Genomic DNA, 24,611 nt, shown 5'->3' with positions numbered 1-24,611 from the left:
CGGGCAATAGTGCCCTTTTGTTGGCGCGTTTCGATGGAAATTGTTTGCGCGACGATGTCGAGACAGCTTCGCGTGTCAGGTTGACGTACCATAACTGTCCACATGAGAGGACTCTCTTCGGCGGTGTTCGCGTTGCGAGTCCGGTTATTGATTCGGTCCTGCTCGGGACTAGTCTTTGTCAGGACTATTTCTCAGTCTAGTTGAATTCGGTTGATTTATGGCAGATTCGACAGGGCTGATTTGTTATGGCAATGGAGGTAAACTGATCTGTACTGTACTGTAAGTGGAGCGAATTCAGCTGTAGTTTACTGTGATTAGATTGGACTGATCTCTACTCTATTATAAGTGGACTGAAGTGATCTGTACTCTACTGTAACTGAAATGAATTGATCTGTACTCTATTGTAACTAAATTGAACTGATTTTTACTAGTGAAGTAGACTGATTTGTACTATACTCTAACTGGACCGAAGTGATCCGTACTCTACTATAACTAGATTAGACTGATCTGCACTCTATTCTAAGTGGACGGAACTGATTTGCACTCTACTGTAACTATACTGAATTGATCTGTACTCTACTCTAACTAGATTAAACTGTCATTTATTCTGTTTTAAGTGCATTGATCTGATTTGTACTCAACTGTAACTGGACTGAACTGATCTGCATTCTACTGTAGTTACATTGAATTGATCTGTATTCTAATGTAACTAGATTGAATTGATCTGTAACTGGTTTGAATTGGTTCTTATTCTATTTTAATTGGATTGAACTCACCTGTACTCTATTATAACTGGACTGAATTGATTTTTACTCTACTGTAACTCGACTGAAATGATCTGCATTCTACTGTAACTACATTGAATGAATCTGTACTCTAATGTAACTAGACTGAACTAATCTGTACTCTATTGTAACTGATTCGAATTGGTTCTTACTTGATTTTAACTGGATTGAACCGATCTGTACTCCATTATAACTGTACTGAACTGATCTGTTCTCTATTCTAACTAAATAAATAGTCGAAGTATCGATTCCTACTTCAGTTCAGTCGGACTATGTTGATTCGAATTTCACTTCAACTAACCAGCATTGATCCCTACTTCAATATAACCAGACTACTTTGATTTCTACATCGGTCAAACTAGATTACATTCGCTTGTACTTCGGTTTAATTGGACCGCGTTGTTTCCAACTTCAGTATAACAAGAATGCGTTCACTTTTACTTCGGTGCAACCGGACTGCGTCGATTCCTGCGCAAGTTTAACAAGCCTGCGTCGATTGCCAGTGCGTCGAAGATCTTCGTTGACGACCTTCTTCGATACGTTGAACTTCCACCTATCTCGCATGTGCCCGGTTACTTCGACTATTTATTTATTTCCTCGTTCCTGGCCATAGACGACGCGAGCGGCGCGTGTTCCGAGGCCAACTGGATTCGGCCGATAAATCGTTGTGAACCGGCTTAAATTAACAAACTGCCGATTTACTGGAAACGAACGACTCCTGTTCCCGGCTAGCCCGCGCAGATCCCCGACGGCCGATCCCGCGACCGACGCTCGCGGTTCTGTTTGATGATCTCAGCGATGACACAGCACGGCCGAGGCTTTCCTAACTCGTGCTCGTCGGAGCATGGATTTCCAAATATTGGAAGAGACAGATGCGGTAAAGGCAAGAGAAGCCGGCCCCCGTTGTTGGGCCGACCAAGTCTGTGGTCGCACGGTCCCACGGTTAACACGAGAAACGCATTAGCACGCGTCCTACGATATACTTCTTATTGTTCCGCGATGGTATCCCTCGATGCCGGCGCGTTTGCATGTCCCTCGTCGATCGTTTGTCTTCCCGGCGACGAGCACACGGCCACGTCGACGACCGTCCTCCTCGCCGGGGCCGAGCTGGACGCGTCCGACCGGACTAGCTACGTCGAGAATTCGTGGTGGAACGCGGGTGCAACCGTGGCGCATCGCGGCGCATCGCCGAACACCGACGATCCCGCGCCACGGACCTTCCCCGTACGAATTATTATCCCGTTCCTTTTCCAGGTCTTGGAATAGTTCCGACCGCCGTCGGCTAGGCGCTTGCTTAATTACCCATTAATGCGCCGCCCGGCCGGCAAGACACGCCGGCGACCTGCCTTTTCTCTCCTCTCGAATTGCCTTTTTGTTCCTCCTTTTCGCCTCTTCGATCTGTTCATTTCTCTCTCTCTCTCTCTCCTCTTATTTTTCTTTCTTTTCGATGTGGTACTGTTCGCGATTTCTGCGTCTCCGAGATACACTATCGTTCAGAAGTATCTAAATGTTTCGCATATTAATGGGGGTAATTAATAAGGTAACACTTGAGATAGATACATTCGTCCAATTTTAAACGAAGACGGCCACGTCGGGTGGGGCTTCGAAAAATTGTGGATCGCATTCCAGTGGGAATTTTTCGGCTTAATTGGGCTCAATTTGAGGCTGAATGAACGCATTCTAAGATAGCCATTTTGATCGAAAAGAGATTTCGTGGGAGTTCACAGAAATCGAAAAATTCCGTGTCCTGCGTCGGGCTGAAGTTACGCGATTCTTAAGCGACGTTTCGAGCCGATTTTAAATTGCATTCCCATGGGAGTTGTTAATGAAACTTGGCTTGAATGTACTCCCGAAGTGTCCGCTTTAAGATAGGGCAGCTTTAATTACAGACAAAATTACGGTGGCGTTACGAAGAATTGAAAAATCCGGGTCCTTGACGCGGAAAGAAATGACTGGATTTTGAATGGATAATATCAAGAATATTTTAAGTTGCATCAGAGTGGGAATTATCTAATGTAACCTAGCTTAAATTGAAGCTGAAAGCGTCCGTTTTAAAACAGAGTACGTGAAATTAAAAAAAATATGCGACATCATATTGGAATTCGAAAAATCCCAGCAGAAGAGGCCGGATTTCAAAGGAGAACTTCCATTCGATTATAAAGGAAATTTCAAGTCTACTTCAAGTTATATTTCCGTGAATATTTTTTAATAAAAATTAGTTCAAATTAAAGCTAGAAACGTCTACTTTAAGATAGGATAGACAAGATTAAAAAATAATCACGCAATCACTTCGAGAAATAGAAAAATCTCAACACTCGACACGGTGGATGACGAGCTGATTTCAACAAAGTGCTTCGAATCGATTTTAACTATCATATCGGCTTCAATTATGCCAACGAATTATTATAAAATGAACATTTCTGTTTTCTATTCGATATAAAAGCCTTTAATACAGAATCCCAGTTCGTACGAAAAATATCATCGCGGTATGCAACCTTGAAATGCTTCTGCCCCGCTAAGGGTTGAATCTCGTTCCGGAATTCTCAAACACCCCGCAGCCATAATCATTTACGCGATAACAATTTCGTCAGCATCCCGTTTTGGGGATCGCGGGTTGTATCTTCCGATAACAACAGCAGCCTTCCCTCGCGTAACAACCCGATAAAAGCCGGCACAATTCTAAAATATTTCTCGTATATTCGCGAGCGTGTAACCGCGAGCGTGCCGATACTTTTGGCCGACGGTGTACGTAATTACAGGCGGCGCTCGTTACACGCGCGACTCTACACGCAGCTCGTTGCTACGATTATAATATGCGAGGGGTGGTGTCCGCCGGGGAGGAGCGGACGGGAACGAAATACGATAGGCCGGCGTCGGAGGCGCGACCGTGGAATTCGAGCGTTCGAATGGCGTTTCTTAAGAGCGCACGAACGCCGATTATCCAATTAACCGTTCCCGTCCGAAGGAAATTGATAAGGTCGGTCTAGCCAGGCCGCGACTGGCTCTGCTCGGGGCCCGTTTGTCGGTCGTACGTATTCCATTTTATTCGAGGATGCTCGCCTCTTTGCCCGCGCACCCGGCTGGATCGATTTCAGGTGTGTTTCCCGCCGGAACGAGCGCCCATGCAGATTTTTCTTCGTTCACCTGCTGAAACGAACGCGGGTCATAAACGATCCTACCCGGCCACTTAACGGATGTACGCTGTTAAATGGAGCGGCGGGATATCGTTAATAGATCGTTAACCCACCGGCCCCGGCCGTGGATCGCGGAGACGATGTTATTTATTTGTTACTCGATTTTTATTGATTTATAAACGATCGCGAAACAAGGGATCGCCGCGCGCAGTCGTACCAAAACGTCGGTTACGACTACGAACGATTTGTCTGAACGTTCACGGATCATTTTTCGTTTACCGTCCACGACGGTACAATTAACCGGAAAATTCACTTTTCGTTTCGGACTGTTCTACTTTCAGATTACAGCTGAATTATTTATTATACAACGAGGATGTCTTTTGTCATAGTGATGAATTTTGTCGTCATGTTTAAAGTGACGAAAAGGATTGCTTTTTACTTTTCGATTATTTTTTTAGTAAAATGTTTTATGAGCAGGAAATAAATATAATGATATAACGATATAATAATATAATAATATAATAATATAATAATATAATAATATAATAATATAATAATATAATAATATGATAATATAATAATATGATAATATAATAATATAATAATATAATAATATGATAATATAATAATATAATAATATAATAATATCATAATATAATAATATCATAATATAATAATATGATAATATAATAATATGATAATATAATACTATAATAATATAATAATATAATAATATAATAATATAATAATATGATAATATAATAATATAATAATATAATAATATCATAATATCATAATATAATAATATAATAATATAATAATACAATAATATAATAATAAATATAATTACAATAAACAAATTAAATGTTTCCAGTGCAAAAAGAGTTAACTAAACGATTTAACGAATCCTTGCAAACTAAACGCATGTATCCTGTTATTTGTCACGCATTTTCTCGAGTGTCAAGCACATATAAAAATCATTACAATAGCATTTGAAACTAAATGATGGAAATTCGAATTCATGTCATACTATGACGCCAGATTTCAATGCATAGAAACGACGTAAAACGTAACGCATCCCAAAAACTTGCTATCAAAACTTTCGCTGACGAAAACAGTCGTCATGCCGATCGCCATAACGAATGTTATTAATAACGTTTCTCTGTCCCCAGGTGAAATCAGCACGCGTGAGCCACTGGATCGCGAAACGAAGAGCGTCCACGAATTGGTTCTGGAAGCTCGTGACCAAGGCACCCCGTCGAGGGCCGCGAGGGTCCCTCTGAAGGTCACGGTTTTGGACGTGAACGACAATTCGCCGGAGATAGTGGACCCGCAGGGGGACGTGGTCGGGGTGCGGGAGGAACAGCCGCCTGGAACAGAAGTGGCGAGAGTCAGGGCGTTGGACAACGACTTGGGCGAGAACTCGACAGTGACCTACACTATTCTGAAAGGTAACAGCACCCGGGGACCGGGGGAGCAACCTGTTCGGCTTTTGTCTCGATCGGCGATAATTCGCAAAAGGAACAGCATGTTTCCCGTCCGAATTAATTAGCCAATTACCGAAACAATTATGCACGGTCTTAAAAACCTCCCTGTGGCGGCTTTGTTTGAGTTTTATGGAGGAGGAGGGCCGCGCCGCGAACGGTTGCCACGATGATATCTTCTCGTTACGATCGGCAACCGATTTTCTCGGGCGCGCGATCACGAACAAGACTGTTTCGGGTTCCCGTCGTCGGGATACGGTGGTTGAATTGACCCTCGCCGGAACCGTAATATTGCTGTTTCCTTAATGGCGTCTTAACGTCGGTCGTTCTCTCTACCGATTTCTTCTGTCGGTTCGTTTCGTTTCGTTTCGTTTTTACTACGGCGGTGCCGGGATCGTTTTACGTTCACGCGAGCAACCTTGATTTCGCAGACCGGGACTCCGACGGCTACAACGTTTTCACCATCGACCCGATCACCGGCATGATCCGGACCAAGGCGGTCCTCGATCACGAGGAGCGGATCGTCTACCGGGTGTCCGTTAAGGCCACGGACGCCGGCAAACCACCCCGGCACAGCAGCGTGCGAACGCTAAAAGTCGAGGTTTTAGCGCTCGCCGATAACCGGCCGACCTTCACCAGCAGGAGTCTTACCTTTAACGTGAGTGCTGAACGCGGGGAAACGATGCGCCACCATTCCTGCAGACGATACAGGATTTTCCGTCATTTTTTCGGCTCGCGCGTAGATCCCGGATTTTATGCGTTCGCGGCAAAAATGAATAAACGAAGCACCGGGTGTCGAAGACTCGCGAAGAATTCAGAGATACTGTTGCAGCATTTTTGCTGTACTTTGTTAAGCATATTTTCAAGAAATCAGACGCCGACATTTCTTCTGTTTAAATAAATGAGTAAATAATTAATAAAAGAAGCGAATAAATAGAAATAAATAGAAAATAAATAAATAAATATAAGTAAGTAAAGAATAAAATAAATAAATATCTTTTTCGTTAGTGATGAACCTTTAAAACAGAAGGTTTCTAAATTCATTTACTTAATTATCATTAAACGAAGAAATACTTTTACGTCTAACCTTCTGTTTTATAGAATGAATGAGAAAAATAGTGCATAAAGATCTGAAATCGCTGAAGTTACAAATATTTGTCTGTTTCTCTTCATTCAAGCAAGCCGTTGTCATTCTTAGAAAATAAAACTTGTCGGTCACTGTCTCGTCAATTTACCTAGAATTTCAGAAGTCAATTAAAAACTCAACAAACGTCAATTTTAACACTTTGACAGAATTGTTTGTTCAAGATTCGCTTTTACACTAATCTGAAAGATGTTCCTGATTCTATAAAAATCCATAAAGCGTAAGAATGTCCACGAGATCATTGCTATCACGTACCTTAACTTCTCAATTCCAATTTAACCGAACAAGCTATTCCAATTCCATTAAATCGAGGCATCGCGTCAGACTGTTAAAAAGCTGTCAAATGCCGGCAGATCGAAAAGAAGCAAAGCATGAAAGCCAGAGAGGCAAACCACGAAAACAGACCTCCATTTCGACTGAAAGAAAATGCGATATCTTAGGTGCGAGAGGACGCGAGCATCGGGCAAGCGGTGGGTTCCGTTTCGGAGGCGGGACCAGCGGGTCGCGTGGCCTTCACCCTGGACTCGTTGACACCCATCAGCGAGTTCCCAGCGTTCGACGTGGACCGTAGCTCCGGCCAGCTGGTGGTCGCTCATTCCCTGGACCGGGAGAACGTGAGCGAATACCACCTGGAGATCCGCGCGCTGGACACCACGTCGATCGGCAATCCTCAAAGCATCGCTGTCTCGGTGAAGATCGTCATCGAGGACGCGAACGACAATCCGCCGAGGTGGCCGCTGGACCCCATAACAGTCCGAGTGTCCGAGACGGCGGCGATAGGATCTACCATCTACAACCTGACTGCCACGGATTCGGACAGTGGCCCGAACGGGGACCTTCGCTACGGTTTGGTCGCGGAGTTCCCGTCGAGAGGCAGCTTCGCCGTTGACTCCCTCACCGGAGCTTTGACGTTGGCTAAACAGTTGGACAGGGAGGAGAGGGCCGAGTATACCTTGATCTTGAAGGCGTCGGATAGAGCCGCGCCTGGGGAACAACTGGCCTCCACTGTCACTGCTAGGATCATCGTGCTCGATCAGAATGACAACGATCCGGTGTTCGTGGCGCCCGAATCCACTACCGTTGCTGTCACGCGCGATCTTCTGCCAGGTGGGACGTCCTTTTTACTGAATTCGTATGAAAGTTGTGCCTGATTCTACTCTAATTTATGCTGAATTAAAGAAGAGGTTCGTCTGACCGCAGACACACAATTCGGAACCTTTTTGATCCTCTTCTCTTTTTACCAAGTGACCAGGAACTTTGTTGGTCAAGTTGGTCAAGTTTGGATCTAGCCAAATTGGAAACTTTGCCTAATTTATGCTGAACTAAGGTTGATGTTCGACACTAACACACAGTTCTTAGCCTTTTTTACATAATAATCACGTCGTTCTGCCTGCCAAGTGTCCAGAAAGTAACTTCAAAGCTTCGCCCAACGCTTGAGTCGACACTCTTGAATCTCATGGATCTCTCAGAGCCACCTAAATTTGGTCTCACAGTCTTCATCGAAGCCCAAAAAACTCTACTAGATCTCGGAAGATCACGAGATGCACAAAGTTCGCAGTCCCTTTGCTACTAAAAAGGACAATCGAAGCCACCAGGTTCCGGATCGAATCCTAACGGGTCGTAAATTTGGTTTCCAGGAGCGATGCTGGTCAGAGTGGTGGCGGTGGATAAAGACGCAGGCGACAATGGCCGTGTATCGTACGTGATCACATCGGCGAACGAGGAGGCGAGATTCTCGGTGGGTTACGAGTCCGGCATAGTGAGCTTGCAGAGGCCGATGTTCATGGAGGTTAGATCGACGGAGCTCGAGATCACGGCGAACGATCACGGTTCCCCACCGCGCAAGTCAACTATCAGGCTTCACCTGACGCTAGCTTCCGGCCAGAGTAACGGACCTCCTCGATTGCTACTCGCCAACCCGGTAGCCAACGTTTCGGAGGACCTGCATGTTGGGGCGCCGGTCCTGAACGTCGCCGGCCCTATCATCGCCGATCAAGGTGAGCGTTTTCATCTCTCCGGGGATGGGGTTATCGGCGGGGGTCGTTAGCACGGATCCCCGAGGTCCCGCGATCTTCCCGCGATATACCTGCGTTTCTGGGATGCTGCTAAATACTATGCAACCGGTTGCCCATTGATAAATGTCCCAGATCGGCGGATAGAAACGGTCCGCGTGCTCCCGGCCTTCTAAGGCGATTTCCTTGGCCCGTTTGGAATTTTTTTCTCGAAAGGCAGGTATTGATCGTTGAGAAACGAGTACGTGCGATTGAAGTACGTGCATTGGGGCTTGGAAAAATATTTTTTTCTTCGCCGAAATCGTGACGGGGTTCGTGTAGTATATATTTTAACTTAAGGGTAGTTTCCGGGACTAGAATCAAGATCGAATGTTTCAGCGTTTCTAAGATCATTTTTATTAAAGAGAACAAACATTGCACACTAAAAATCAAGTACACGAACTTGAAGCGCGAGGATTGGAGTTTCCAAAAGTATTTTTTTCTTTGGCAAATTCGCGTCACGATTCGCGCAACATGATTACTTGCTTAAGGGTAGCTTCTGGGCCTAGAACATACGTTTTAGGGAACTTTAAAGATTTTTTGTAGAGAATATAGACAGCGTAGACTAAAAATGAAGTATATCAACTTCAAGTACGTAGATCGAAGTTTCGGAATATATTTTGTTCCCTTCGAAATTCGTTCTGGAACTCGAACAGGGTGGACTGTCTATTTCGCGTCTTCACAGCCGTCACACTTGATTCGCTCATCGAACTTCGAGCATGCTCGAAAGAAATATGCACATAAAAATATTCGAGAGCAACGAGGGCCCGGATAAACTGAAGAAGGATCGACTCGCCGGTTCCCGGGGCCCAGAAAACCCCGTCCTGGTACGAATACAGCGGACAAAGCCGGACCCGACTCCGCGGACTTATCGATCTCCCCTAAACACAGTCGCACACGTGCGAACGTAGCTCTCGGAGCGGAGTGGATCGGAGCGGAGCGGCGGGGTCCGACAAGGACGTAGTAGAGGACCAAAAATGGGTCTGCCGCTCGGCTGCCCTTTTAGGCGTTCCGGCCTGGCGTCGTTATTGTTTCGGTGGTGCGTCCGCGCATAAAGTGCCGTGGAACAGGAGGCGCTGTCAATTTAGCGCTGTATAGGACGAGAACGTGAAATTACAGTCTCCTATCTTGTCGGCGGTGTCCCGGCTACCACGGCCCGTTCCCCAGGGTCCCCCCGGCTCTCGGGGATTTTCGACTTTACCTGTTGCACCGTTGTCCGCGCGGACATCGCGCCGGCCTGAGAACGCGCCACCTACGCCGCACGACCGCGACCAGAGAGAATATAATCGGCGTCGGGGCCCCGGTGCCCGGCTAATAGGAAAGCCCTGCTATGAAAATACCTCGAATAATTGCCTTGAATCCGGCCGGCGCTGGGCATTATAGTAAATTCAACGAAATGACTCGCGGTCCGGCTCCCTCGGGGTCGAGACCGCGTTCCATCCGTGTGTTACGTCCGCGGAATACGCTCCTGCGGCCAGACCGCGGCCGCCCCCTCGCCCCTTGGCCCACCGTGCTCCCTCGCCGCCGCTCTAAAAGCTCGCCGAAGGATTCCTGAAGGGACGAGAAAATTCCATCCTACCTGGATGCGTTCGTCGCCGCACGGTTACAGATGCTGCCGGGGCTCTACTTTCTGCCCGCCAACCGATAACGATAATCCCAACCGAGACGCGCGGCTTCCTCCTACCGCCCGATCGCATACCGTTCTATAAACTGGACACCAGCTGACCGCGATCTTTAATTCGGCCCTATGATATCGGGACTCGACGGTCCGCGTTCGTGGGAAAATCATGGCGTTCTTATCCACCGTGGAGGAAGGGCCGGGAGGTTCTTTCGCCGCGATTTGAAGCGTTGCGCGTGATTCTTGGGGCGGAAATTTCTGGGAAATTCTGAGGAAATTTGGGAAGACTGTTTTTAATGGCAACGATGATAGTTTTATTCGTTCTTTTATTCGTATGGGTGAATTATTATTTCGTTAGAGTTGTTGCGTTAGCACAGTTAAAATAATGATGTGTATGTAATGATAGGATGCAGGAAGGAAGAAATACTGCAATATATATAGTAAATACGTAGTAGATGGAATAAATGTGTTTTGGAAATAGAATACAGTAAATTCTCCCTGATTGACGCTCGGATTGTGCAGAAAGATGAACAATTTTGGAAGAGCAGGTACGATTCTTCGAACCTTGCGCCTCGTTTTTATAGTTACCGAACGTCATCAACTTTAAAAAGGAGATGCAAGGCTGGAATAATTGTATCTCTTCTACTCAAATTGTCCGTTCTCGTGTACAATCTAAGCGTCAATTAGGGAGAATTTGCTATATATTGTTTCGCCCTTGTGTTACGTCTTCAAGAGATTTCAGATTTTTTCTCCAAATTTCAAAGCATTTCCTCAGATTTCAGGCCATTTCTACAGATATTAGATTACTTCTCTAGATTTCAGATGTCAAATCATTTTTTGAGATGTCAGATCATTTCTATAAGATTTCAATTCATTTCTCCAGATTTCAGACCATTTCCACAGATTTCAAATCATTTCTTCAGATTTTAGATCATTTCCTCAGATCTCAGATCATTTCCTCAGATTTCAGATCATTTCTACAACATTTCCATTCATTTTCTCAGATTTCAGATCATTTCTCCAGATTTCAGATGATTTCTACAAGATTTTAGACCATTTTCTCAGATTTCAAATCATTTCCTGAGATTTCAGACCATTTTTACAGATTTCAGATTACTTCTTCAAACTTCGGGACATTTTCTTAAATTTTAGACCATTTCCTTAGATTTCAAATCGTTTCCTAACATTTCAGATCATTTCCTCAGATTTCAGATCATTTCTACAAGACTTCAGATCATTTCCTCAGATTTCAAATCATTTCTCCCAATTTCAAATCATTTCTCCCAATTTCAAACCATTCCCTCATATTTCAGATCATTTCCTCAACTAGCAGATCATTTCCCCAGATCTGCTCTTCAGATCAATTCGATCAACAACAAAAGATCCAGCACACCATCCAGAATTTCGATCTCGCTTTCCTCGGTCTGATTTCCCGCGGTCTTCGCCGCGACGGTGGACGGGGCCGCGGAACGCGGCGCAAACGGAACCGGCCGCGGAACACGATGATTACTAAAAGCGCGGGTCCGAGGGGCCCCGATGTTCCGGGCCTCGTAGCAAAGCGTTCTGTACGGCCGACAGAACACGGTATATCGCTCGTTTTGCGCTTATCTAGACCGGCGCCCGTGTATCAGACGAGCGCATTAGCGCGTCCCGTGGAACCAACCGGCAAAGGGACCCGCGTCGTCCCTATGCAATACCCCGAAGGACGACTCGTCCTGCTATAGGGCCACGGAACCACGTAGCGGAGGCCGCGGTTAGGGGAAAGAGAAGGCGAAACAATGGCCGCGTATATCATCGTGCCGCCAGCCTGCCGCGGTACGCACGGGCAAATCACCGGTTCCAACCAACACCGACACCCGTGCTACGTAAGACCGGCATTGTATGCGTGTCGCCACCGTAACTACCGTTGCATCGCTCGTCCACCACCGAATACACGGCCGAGCCCTTCCGAGCCCTTCGCCGGTTCCACCGATCCACCAGCCGTCATAGTTCGCGAGATGCTCGCGCGAACGCGGGAAATGCTCGAACGTGGTCCAGGATGAGAGAGTTTGAAGGCTAGCATCGTTCTCAGAGATCCGAGAAACATGGTCCGTTGGAAAATGCTTGGCAAAAGCGGCGATTTCTTGTGCTTTTCCAAGGGCCGTGTTCGTTTTCCGAGGTTTCGTGTTCGACGATGACGATTCACACGTTCGCTAATCGCGTCGCACATGTGCTGTGGTCGCTACTTTTTTTGTATTTTTTGTTCTTTTTTTTGTACTTCGCGCGAAGAAGAGCAAATGAATTTTGTGGATATAATTATTTTACATTGCATGTTATTTAGAGGATATTTATATTCTTAAGCAACATTTTTATCATGTTTTAGAGGATATTTATATTCTTTGGCGACATTTCTATCATGTCTTAGAGGATATTTATATTTTTTGGCAACATTTTTATCATGTTTTATAAGAGAATACGATGCATTTGAAGCGATTAAAAAAGATAAATATAATTATGTACGCTGGTGACGCCGGTAGCGAACGTGTCAAGGAAATCTTTGTTTCAATGATGCCCAAAAGAAATGTTAGGATTTTGGTCTATTCATTAACTTAGTAAAATTGCGATTAGAGAGAACTCTTAGAAAAATGATGTATTTTGTGCACAAAACTGCGGCAAGTAAAAGCGACGGTTTCTCGCGTTTGTTCAAGGGCTGCTTCAATCCTTTATGGTTGATGCCGAGCATTAAGGAACACTTCGCTGTCAATGATCCCTAGAACATATCAAAATTATGTTTCCACTAACTTATTAAAGTCGGTATCGCAGAGAAACTCGACTAATTACAGTAATTTCTCCCAAATTCGCGCTCAGATTGCCCCCAAAAAATGGACAAATTTGAAAGACGAGCGAGCCGCGAGACTCGAATAATCGTATCCGAGCACCAATTAGAGATTTTACTGTACTCTGCACACCCTACCAACCAAATCTCTTCGTCACAAAAAACAGCACCCACCGTCTCCGGAGAAATGAAATTACATCGCGAACACGTTTCATCGAAAGCGAGCGTCGAGAACGCCGAACGCTGTCGAGGTTCGCCGGTGTAGACGTATCCCAGAAAGCGCGTCGCGCCGAAAAATCGTGAATCCGGCGGGGAACACCCCGGGGAGCATTGCTCATTGTCATCGGCCGAGTATGTTGAAACAAATGTCGCCGGGATCGAACACGAGCAAACACGAGCGCGGCGCGGTTGTAGCCGTAAATCGGCGGTGAACGGTCCGCCGAAAAAGATGCGAATCCACGGGACGGTCTCGGTTGACCGGGTCCCATTCGGTCGACAAAATCACGAGGTAGTATACAATTCGTTCGGAGTGGTCGAGAGGGGTATAGAGAGAAAAAGCGAGAGAAAGAGAGAGAGAGAGAGAGTCGGCCGGAGATCCGGCGGTTCATTTTCCGCAGGCAAACGATTTTTACGGTGGGTGTAGAACGACACCCGATAATCCCCCGCGATCGAGCCGTAACTATCCGCAACAATGTCTCCGCTGTCCACGCGACCGCACAATTGCAGTCGATTCTCTGGGCCCGTGGGTCCGTGGCGTGGCGGACGGGGCCCCGTGGCTGTGTATTTCTCGGATTTTATGCGGCCGGGAGAGCGTCGTCGCCGGCCGACGAGTCGATCTTCGTGCGAGGAGCCTAATCGCTTTCGCTTTTGAGGGCACTCCTTTATGTATGCAAACTGCCGGATAATTTCGGATTCTCCGGCAGGACGCGACAGTGTAATGGTCCCCGAGGGAAACCGGGCCGGGGGAGGGGCCACGGTCGCGTGGTTCTAATTTCCGTGGAGGGGTGGGGGAGGGGGGGGGCAGGGCGCCGCGCGGCCCCGTAGAAAAACCGGATAATTTTATTCGGGGCCCCGGGGCCGAACTTCGTCCGATAAAAACGGCCGGGACAGAGACGTTGACAAAAATCCGTGTACGATTATACAGGTAACGTCAGCTTCAGCATTCCGAGCTACGTGGCGTCCGACAAGTTCGCCGTTTCGCCGAGCGGTCTGGTCACTCTGCGCGGACCCCTGAACCGAGAGGAGACCGCCCGCTACTCGGTCCCGATCATCGCCAGGTCCAGCAAGCTGCTGGACATCGGCACGCTAGAGGTCCAGATACTCGACGAGAACGACAACAGCCCCGAGTTTCGGCCGGGTTCCTGTTACCCGCTCGCGGTACCGGAGAACCAGGAGACCGCCGTCATCCATACGATCGCCGCCGCCGATCTCGACGAGGGGAAGAACGGGGAGATCTCCTACAGCATCGTTGGTGAGCACTCATTTATAATATTTCACTTAGAACTCACTTACAATATTTCAGGAGAACATTCATAGAACAGATGTTCCTCTGATGCAATTATTCAAACGAATTCTTTCTAGTTAATACTTAATTCGAGTGACCAATTATTCTGTACATTTTCGAATTTATTAATTCGATATTTGTAAGAAATTATTTTTAATTATTTATCCTTTAGTCGAATGAGTGTCGCATAATTGTAAACTATGGAAGACGCTAGATATTCTATCAGTTTCATTCAAATCGATTACTTTAAAAATTAATTCAATTTTAACTATTTATTTTAATTTATTCTAATCATTTATTTTGATTTATTTTAATTATTTATTTTAATTTATTTTAATTACTTATTTAAATTATATTTAATTACTTATTTTAATTATATTCAATTAATTAATTGAATTTTCATTCGCGTAAAGAATCTTATTTGAATAAATTCGTATTTGTATGAATGGTTACCTAGTTAAATTTCAAGCTAAAATTAGCATCGAATATTTATTGAATATTTGTCGAATAAAATTTCATTCGTGTTTTATCTCTTATTCGAATAAAATTGCTTCTTAGTCGACCCATCAATCTTCGTCACATAAAACAAAAATAATAATCACCTTAAACAATCATTCGTGCCCGCAGGAGGCAACATAGGCGCGAAGTTCTTCCTAGACCCGGTCACCGGGACGTTGTCCATGTCCAACCTGGACCGAGAAGCGGTCTCCAATTACATCTTAACGATCTCGGCGAAGGACAGAGGTCGGCCGAGCCTGGAGGCTCGGTGTAACCTGACAGTAATCGTGCTGGACGTGAACGACAACGCTCCCCTATTCGCCCAAAATCAATACACCGAGTCCAGGACACGTGGATTCGTGCAGTCCGCGGAATACCCTAGCTTCGGCCTTCCAAGCGGTTTTCCGTACGGCTCGGCGAATTATCCTAGCAATTATCACGCCAGCAAATACGTGGCGACGATATCGGAGGACGTCGCCGCCGATTCCAGCGTGATGTCAGTAAATGCCAGCGATCCGGACCAAGGGGTCAACGGGCAGATCACTTATTCGATCGGAGAGGAGACCAGCTGGCTGTTTAGGGTTGATAACAAGACCGGTGTCATCACCACTGCTGGGTGAGTTTATTGTTATCTTTATTTAGCTGAGTAGTTTGCGTTTGATCATTTAATGGAATTGTTTGCGTTTGGCCATTTAATGGAATAGTTTGCGTTTGGCCATTTAATGGAATAGTTGATGTTTGTCCATTTAATGGAATAGTTTGCATTTGGCCATTCAACCCTCGAATGGCGGGTCATTTTCACAATTATACCATTGATAATACGTATAACGTACTTTTGAAGATACTTTTTGCAGACTTATTAACCTTTCTGTTGTTAATAAGGTAACAGCAATTTATCACATTTCATTGAAAATTGAGTAACTAAGTGAACGATTTAAACACGTGGGTCAAAATGAACCCACCATCCGTAGGCACAGGGTTAATGGAATTGTTTGAAATTGACCATTTAATGGAGTAGTTTGCGTTTGGCCATTTAATGGAACAGTTCGCGTTCGACCATTTAATGGACTAGTTTGTGTTTGATTATTTAATAGAGTAGTTTGCGTTTGTGTCCAAATAATACTAAACCTATAGAGCTCTGAAAACGGGTAACGTAGATTGCTTTATAAGCAGTTTGCTAATATTCGTGCAAAATGAAAATATGCATCGGTTGTCTGGAACGGGAACTGTGCTGCAGAAATTCCGCAGCTAATTAAGATATTCCGGACCCTAAACCGGATTGACAATTACCGTTAATTATCGTTTCAGTGAATATTGCGTATTTCCAAATTAGTAAGCGCGAGCCAATTTATGTTCGAACATTGCGAACTTGATGGAGGAATACGCGAGTATTTTTAAATAATTACCACCGGACCCCGCGGGTTTTACGCGTTTATGAGAAAAACGTGTAGGCGGAACGTATAATAGCGAAGAAATTAAAAAAGAAACCAGTTAAAATTATTTAACGGAGAAAAACAAGATCGCGCTTGTTTCCTGCGTCTTGCAATTGATCGCACGCAATTTTTTATCTGTACAAATATTCGCGGTCTAATAGTCTTATTAAGGTGTATTAACTATGACGACTTAGGGTTAAGGGTTGAGGGTTAAAAGACGAACTTGATCAGTTAATTGCTGCGGCCTCTTTGAAAAGTGTGTTCCTAAGATATGTCGCGAAGGAAGGACAACTATTTGTTCACACTATATAATAATATAATAATATAATAATATAATAATATAATAATATAATAATATAATAATATAATAATATAATAATATAATAATATAATAATATAATAATATAATAATATAATAATATAATAATATGATAATATGATAATATAATAACACAATAACAATAATACTATAATAATACAATATACATTAATCACACTATATAATTTCTCGGTAACAATTATCTCAATTTTTTTATCTGTTTCTTTTTTTCTTTCTTTCTCGCTAAAATCGCAATTTAAACGGCGAACTACTTCGTGACGAGTATGCTCGTCCAAAAAGTGTTCATTCCGTTGCTAAGTAAAGTTATTATTAAAAAAAAGAAAAAGAGCCAACTGATTAAAAAATATCGTAAAATCGAACAGGAAGCAGCGCGACGATCACGGCCCGACTTATTTCGCCCGAAAAGCATCCTCCCACGCGTATCCCGGTTCGCCCCGCCGGCAAGCTAATTTCATTCCGGCGTTAATTAGCGCGTGACCTTTATCGCGCGTCCGATTAGGATCGCCGGTGAGATGTTACGCCGGCACAGGAGCGTCGTAAAGCGAGAAGTGGGTGCTTGGGAGGAGCTGACGAGGACCACAGAGAAAGAACAGAGAGCGTTTCGACGGGGAGGTGGCCGGAGCTGAAGGGTCTAAGAACGTCGTAAAATTATAAAGTCAGTCGATGGCGGGCCGCGAACGATGCACCGCGGCCGATTAGTCGATTTCATATGCATAACCCGTCGCCACGGTCGAACATGTTCTTCCTTCTTTCGTCCCGTTCTATCCGGCCGCGGCGTCCTAGCCCCATCCTCGTCATCCGCCGGCCGTGTCCTTCGCGATTATCCGCGTAATAATCCAGCGTCGTTAGACCCGCACACGGTTTCTCTCTCTCTCTTTCACTCTCTCTCTCTCTCTCTCTCTCTCTCTCTCTCTCTTCACGGAGGCTACCAATCCCTCTGGTTCGTTAATCGATAGACAATTTCACAGTGGATTCCTCGAACCGGGAGCGTTGATTCGACTACTCCGCGTTTTTAATTTACGGTCTCCCCGGTGCCCGGCTCTTTCACAATTTTCCACGTTGCGCGAGAATGCCGCAGATTAAAATCCCCCCCCCCTCACCCTGCTAAACATGTTGATTAAGCTCTAGGGAGTTTGCGTGGCCACTGTCACCGCTTCCGCTATCGGCCTGACAGCTTTAATAGCGGTCTTGAACGGCCGGGATCGTCCGGACCCTCTGGATCGCTTCATTCGCGATTTTATGTCGAACCACGGCTCGCTCTGAACACAGAGCTTATATTTTAATTTCATTAATTCCCCGGTGGATCGTTTTATGGATCCTTTCTCGGAAGCTTTAGTGGCCATCAATGCACAAAGATCCGCTGTCGCGGTCTTCCTAAATTGAGCGAAATTCATCGGTGGATGTCCTTCGTTCGGAAAAAATGTTGTTTTATCGGCGCAACTTTATTGCTCTTTCTGTGTCCGCGCGATCGCCACGAACCCTTTTAAACTAGAGATCGCGGTTTTCAAACGTGTATCTTGTGTGTACGTGTGCATTTAATGCACGCCTGTGCAGGTCCGTGTAATCGTTGATACACGTGTAACAAATCCGTTTATTTCAACGCACGTGTGTCAGATCCGTTTATTTCAATGCACGCGTGTATTAAGTTACAATGTGATTCGCAATTCTGATCTCTGAATTAAATGAAATCTCTAATTTAGATCTCTAATTTAAAATGCAATGCAATTCGCAATTGCAATTTGCAAAAATATAAAAATGTATTTCGCTTCTTGAAATTTCTTGGCTGCATTTTAAGGATCATTAGTTATTATTATTTCTACGATTATTAATTATTATTTGCACGATTGTTAATTATTATTATTTCTACGATTATTAATTATTTTATTTGCCCGATTGTTAATTATTATTATTTCCACGATTATTAATTATTATTATTTCCACAGTTATTAATTATTATTATCTCCACGATTATTAATTACTATTTCCACGATTATTAGTTATTATTATTTCTAATTTTATTAATTATTATTACTTCCACGGTTGTTAATTCTTATTATTTCTACGATTATTAATTACTATTATTTTCACGACTAATAATTATTATTATTTCCACGGTTATTAATTATTATTTGCCCGCTTATTAATTATTATTATATCTACAATCATTTTATTATAATTATTATTTTAACGCTCGCCAATTAAAGAACAGAATTTCATTACGTCTCGAGAGAAAGGCAACTGGTCCAGGTCGTAATTTCGATCGGTTCGCCTCGTTATGAAAGAAGAAAGGATCATCAGTCCTCCGACAATGAGAAACGGCTTAATCGAGGACCCAAAAGTCGGTTTAATGAACGAGACACTAGTCGTCCGCCGCGATTTCCCAAAACGGTGACAACGCCCGTTCCGGTTTCGTTCCCGATAGAGACGCGGTCGTCCGTGCAGAAGTAAAAGAAAAGAGAAATGGCAAAAAGAATGGCGAAGAAGCGAGGAATAGGGAGCAGTATAGGGCACGAAGGGTGTCGGTAGCTGCGAGGAGGCACGCAGGGCGTACTTTTGCCGCGCGACAGCCGTGTGTCATTTCAGCGGGACACCATGTGGCATTTCAATGCATTATTTCAGCCGGCAAAAAGCCTGATATGCAAAACCAGATCCCGGTCGGGCCACTCTTTCGCGATCTCTGTCCCCGTCGCTTCCCCGTCCCTTTCTATCGCCGTCTCCTCTTCCACCGTACTCTCTTTCGTCTTTCTTTTCGCTGTATTATTCTCCTCGTTCGTCCAGAGAATCCGGAGACGCTTCTTCTATCCGCTCGTCCCAAAAATGCGATGGCAATGTCGTCGATGCGACTTCCAAGTAGAATATCGAATTCGTATTTTCTCAATTATTCTCGTGTTTTATTGATTGAATTTCGCAGCTGGAAAATCGCGGAAAATCACCTACTAATTTTCTGCACTCACCAGCTAATATGGCAGATCTTTTTCAACAATTCCACGATTCCAACAATGTTCCACGGATCCAACATAGTATGATACTCTTATAAATCAGAGTCATGCTAATTTAATTACAATGAAATGCCATTTAATTCAATTTCGCGATTCAACTCCATTTGCATAGTAATTCATTCAACTACGTTTTAATCCATCAACATAATTCATATGCTCCAGTTAATTCGATTGCTAATTGTTTTAATCACGAGTGTAATATACATACGATACATTTTTATGTTTCTCTTTCGCATTCTCATTCTTTGTTTCGTCCGCGCGCATTTTTCTCTCTGTTATTAGCTATTTAAATTATGATTTATCGCATCGTGATTAATTAATCTAATCATTTAGCATTTCGTAATTGTACTCCAACTGCAACTACAAGTTACACGGTAACATGTAATTTGACCGGAGATCCGAATTACAAGTTACATTGTAATTTAACCGAATGGAGATCTGCATTGCGTATTGCAATGCGATTGAATTATTCTGTAATTATGATTCCCCGACTAATTCAATTCTAATTCTGCGCACACAAACACACACACACACACACACGACTCTTAGAAACATCCTTCCTTCTAGATCCTATTAACGTTCACAGGTTCGTCGTGAACTAGTTGCATCAAAGATGCCACTCCGAGCCATTAAAGTGACATTAAAAAGCGATGGTAAAGAAAGAGCTCTGGATTAAAAAGAATATAAATATACCCGTCTGTAAATACACCAGTTGTTATAAACATACATCGTTTTAGATCCCTTTAATTCTCGTGCGTTCATGGTGAACTAGTTGCACCGAGGGAGCCATTCGCGGTCGTTAATGTGGCATTAAAAAACGTCACGAAAGAAACAGACCCAGATTGAAAGGAACTATGGCTACTTCTTGCAACGATAAGCGTTCTACAGGATGTCCCAAAAATGTCTCACAATCCGAAAGTGGCGGGTTCCTCAGGTCATTTGAAGCAACTTCTTCCTTTACAAAAATTTTCTCCGAGGCACCGTCAACGAGTTATTAACGAAAAACAGTGACCAATGAGAAGCGAGCTCAGCTGGCGCGAGACGACCGAGCCAATAAGCGGAACTGGGCTTCGTGCGCTCGATTCTTATTGGTCACTGTTTTTCGTTAATAACTCGTTAACGGTGCCTCGCAGAAAATTTTTGTAAAGGAACAAGCTGCTTCAAATGATCCGAGGAACCCGCCATTTCCGGATTACGAGACAATTTTTGGACACCCCGTATGATACTTCTGCCTCGGTGCGTTTATAGCTGAACGAACTTGCGCATGCCTCGGACGATTTCGCACCGGTTTCGCGCGACGACCCTCGGATCTCGGCCTATTCGCGGCAGCCTAGACTCTTCTCGCCTGACAGAAACAATGATTTGCAATGGGCGGCTCGCGGGGCTCGCGGAATACGATCCTCGGATTCGTGCTGTGCCAAATGAAAATGTGCTACGGTTGATGCAGAAAGCGATGCAGGCCGAGGAAGCGGGTGCGCGGCGGCGGCGCTGCTCGTTTAATCGCACGACAGCAGGCCGGAGTCGCGCGGTCAGGCTGACTCGGTTAAATCGTAAATAACCGCGTCGATGTTGCGCGCGCGCTACCGGCGCTCGATTATTATTCCACGCTCGTTAAAGGTTATTACGTGCACGTACGTACGTACGCGCGAAACCCATTATCGAGGGGGCCCCGCCGGTGCTTATCGGCCGGCCGCGAATTCGCCGGGGCCTCGCGTGACTCCTCGAAGCTGCTAATAAAGACAAAGTTTGCCGATTCGATAAATTACACCCGCCCGACCCGGTTATCGCCGGTATATCTGGCCGGCGTCCGCGCTCGCAAAAATTCCACGGCAATTGAATGTTATACCGGTTTAAACGGCCGCCGTTCAATGGGAACAAATTACGCATTCATGCCGCGGGTAACCGCGAAAAATACGCGACCGATAGCATAATCCGATTAGATGTCGCCTCGATAGAGACCTCGGGCACAAGGTGTTGCCTCCCGAATCCTGGAAACATCGTGCCTAAAAACGAACTTTCTCGGCGGTGTTCGTTTTAACCATTTCGCTACGGAGCGCTTGCGTCAAAATGTGATCGCTGTGAACGGAGCGTATTATTGAGTAGTTGGCACTGAAGTACGGAATGTATTTCCGGTTCCAAGTTTTCCGTAGTCCAAATATATTCAGATTTTTGTGATCTCGAGCACGTTATTGTTTGTCTTGCATGGCAAACGCTTTCAGTATCGGTATTTTCACTTTCAGTATTTTCACTATCACTCGTGAAAGATATATTCTCCTAAATTGTGTTTTCCCCATGATTTGCAGAATGGGTCTAAAAAAATTAAATACTTTAAAACTCAACGTATTATCACAAAGGCAGAAATTGAGTATTTACCCGTGAATTACTAAAATTAAGCCAACAAAATTATTTTAGAATTATAAATTCGTGTAAACCTTTAATCACTATTATTATAAATTGCTGGTATATATATCCGTCGCTGGCAATGTTCTAAAGAAGACTGAAACTGTGTATCGTTAGAATAAAACACAATATCGTCTTGTCAATAGTGTTATATTTCATGATAGTCAATTGTTTAAGGCATGCAGCGTTGCCAGATACTCGATTAACAAAAGTATCTCACGTAAAGTATGAAATAAAAGTATATATATATGGTATGAACGTATATATACGCTCTTCGTACCCGCGCGCCCACTTTTCCAGAGCGTATATACACGCTCTTCGTACATGAATGGTAATTCTTCGAGGGCGTATATATACGCCCATCGGAGCAAAAGGGTTAATATTTGCTGGATTCGACGGCCGCGACTGCTTCAAACGTTGCCGAAAATTCGATACAACGTGCATTGAAAAGATAAGCGCGACGTTCTCACATTTTCATTGCATCTGACTCGCTTAATTTTGTCATACTTGTTATCATATTTATTGCATATACTCGTTCCTTTTTTCTCGATATTTTAATTACGTTCGATTGCGAAAAACTGCGGTCTCTTTTCACTCGCTGTTTATTTATTTATTTATTTAATATCAACGGGAAGTCAAATACAGAGCTTTAGAATGACTTTATGCAGTGGTAAAATATAAAGGAGAAATAAGACAGCAGCAATTTTTTAACCCCTTGCCGTATCATTTTCTTTATACTTTTAATGAGTGAAAATTGTTCGATTGTAATAATTTCTAAGAAGAGAAAAGATAATTTGTGTTCATGTCTATATTTACTGAAATGTTTAAATATTGATAACGAGGGTATTTTATTCAGACTAAAAAGAACGGAATAGCATTCATATTTAACATGTTATTTTACTAGATATCTCCATCACGTGTCGTACACGTCAAACTATGGCAAAGGGTTAAATTAATTAAATTTCCATGGACTATAATAACGTTGCGAAATTTCGCTCGCATTTCTGAAGGCGGTGCTTCCAATTGGAAATAAATTCGGTCGCGCGACGCGCGGGTACATTCTAAGCTCGGATCGCATCGAATCGGCCGCGAAATCCGAAACAGTCGGCGTTTAGAAACGATGGAATCGCCGCGGCTCTCGATACAGCGATCGCCGTTGGAGCATAGCTCACGAGGACGCGGACGTTAAATTCGCTCGGTCGGCGGCAGGCGAAAATCCGGCCAGGCTTTCGTGCGATTTAAGGCACGGAACGACCGCCGCGCGGCGGTCGGCAAGCCGCCACCGTGGATCCGCAGAGTTATGGTAATGGCGGACGTGGATTACACAAGATCGCCGTGCGCGATTATAGCTTCCGTCACACAAACAAGCTGGCCGCCGACGCCGCCACCTTACCCTCGAATCCGGGAGCGGATTCAACAATCGCTCCTCGAGTCGAGCATGACAGATGTCGGAACCCCTTGAAAGCCACCGGTTCGGAGAACAATTCTTAGATTCCGCGTGCCGAGTCGTGAATTGTCAACTAAATCGTTTACACCGTTGGGGGGATTTTATTCGAACGCAAGATCGCCGATATTGCGCCGAGAAATTCTGTGCTCTTGTTGCGATCACTTCGGCACAGTCAGAGAGAATTTTAACAGACGAAGAACAATTATTAACCCCTTAACGCACAGTTTTTTGGAAAAAGAACCGGCCAAAAAAAATCAATTTTTTGGTGGAGAATTTTGATATACTGCGCTTTCGTTCCATGGAAAAAGGCTATATTTTTCATTCTTGAATAAATAAGTGTTATAGCTTACAATCCCATGTAAATGATAAATATCATAAAAACGATTTTTTTTCTTTGCTTTCACATTGTTATTTTCAATTCTCGATTATATTCGAGTGTGGAAAATTATAGCAGCATAAAATACAATGCCGCTCGAATTATCTCGAGTGTGCAGAGTTTGGCCTGTTTAGCGCGCTCGAATTAAGTCGCGATCGTCTTTACATTCGTTTTGGATTTTATTCATTGGAATTTTATTCGATCCCGAGAATAAATTGTTTCGAAGACGAAATTGTTTCGCTGTGTTCCGAGCATTTTTAAATAGTTTTATTATAGTAGTTTCGTTGCAATCATTTTTGTTCGACGTCTCTTTAATCATTTTTATGCGAGGCCTCGTACCGATAACCTGTTTCAATAACCTTCTTTATAGATTGCGACGGAAGTCGTGCGAAAGTTTGACCGAATCCAGTCTCGTGATTGTTATAAATAAACAGCGGATTTTATGCATTCACGGTCAAAATGAATAGACAGAATAAGAAACCGTGAAAATATTAAAATACTGATGTCAAACACTGTCGTCTGATAATGAGCAAAAAGCCGGACAAGTATCCGCAGTTTAGTTATAAAACAATACATGTTACAA

At 44.1% G+C, this 24,611-nt stretch overlaps 1 protein-coding gene across 1 annotated transcript in view; it reads left to right on the top strand.

Annotated features, from left to right (window-relative positions):
• The window catches only part of ds (dachsous cadherin-related 1), a 516,000-nt gene that overhangs the window by 471,255 nt on the left and 20,134 nt on the right, over nucleotides 1-24,611 (top strand). The window contains exons 7-12 of the mRNA XM_033470688.2: nucleotides 5,092-5,370; nucleotides 5,835-6,061; nucleotides 6,988-7,654; nucleotides 8,185-8,544; nucleotides 14,176-14,502; nucleotides 15,163-15,649. Of these exons, the coding sequence (XP_033326579.2) occupies nucleotides 5,092-5,370; nucleotides 5,835-6,061; nucleotides 6,988-7,654; nucleotides 8,185-8,544; nucleotides 14,176-14,502; nucleotides 15,163-15,649 (2,347 nt within the window). The remainder of the gene's footprint in view (nucleotides 1-5,091; nucleotides 5,371-5,834; nucleotides 6,062-6,987; nucleotides 7,655-8,184; nucleotides 8,545-14,175; nucleotides 14,503-15,162; nucleotides 15,650-24,611) is intronic.

This window comes from Megalopta genalis, chromosome 2 (genome assembly GCF_051020955.1).
Source record: "Megalopta genalis isolate 19385.01 chromosome 2, iyMegGena1_principal, whole genome shotgun sequence".
NCBI classification, from domain to species: domain Eukaryota; kingdom Metazoa; phylum Arthropoda; class Insecta; order Hymenoptera; family Halictidae; genus Megalopta; species Megalopta genalis.
This window is presented reverse-complemented; position numbering and strand designations above follow the sequence as displayed.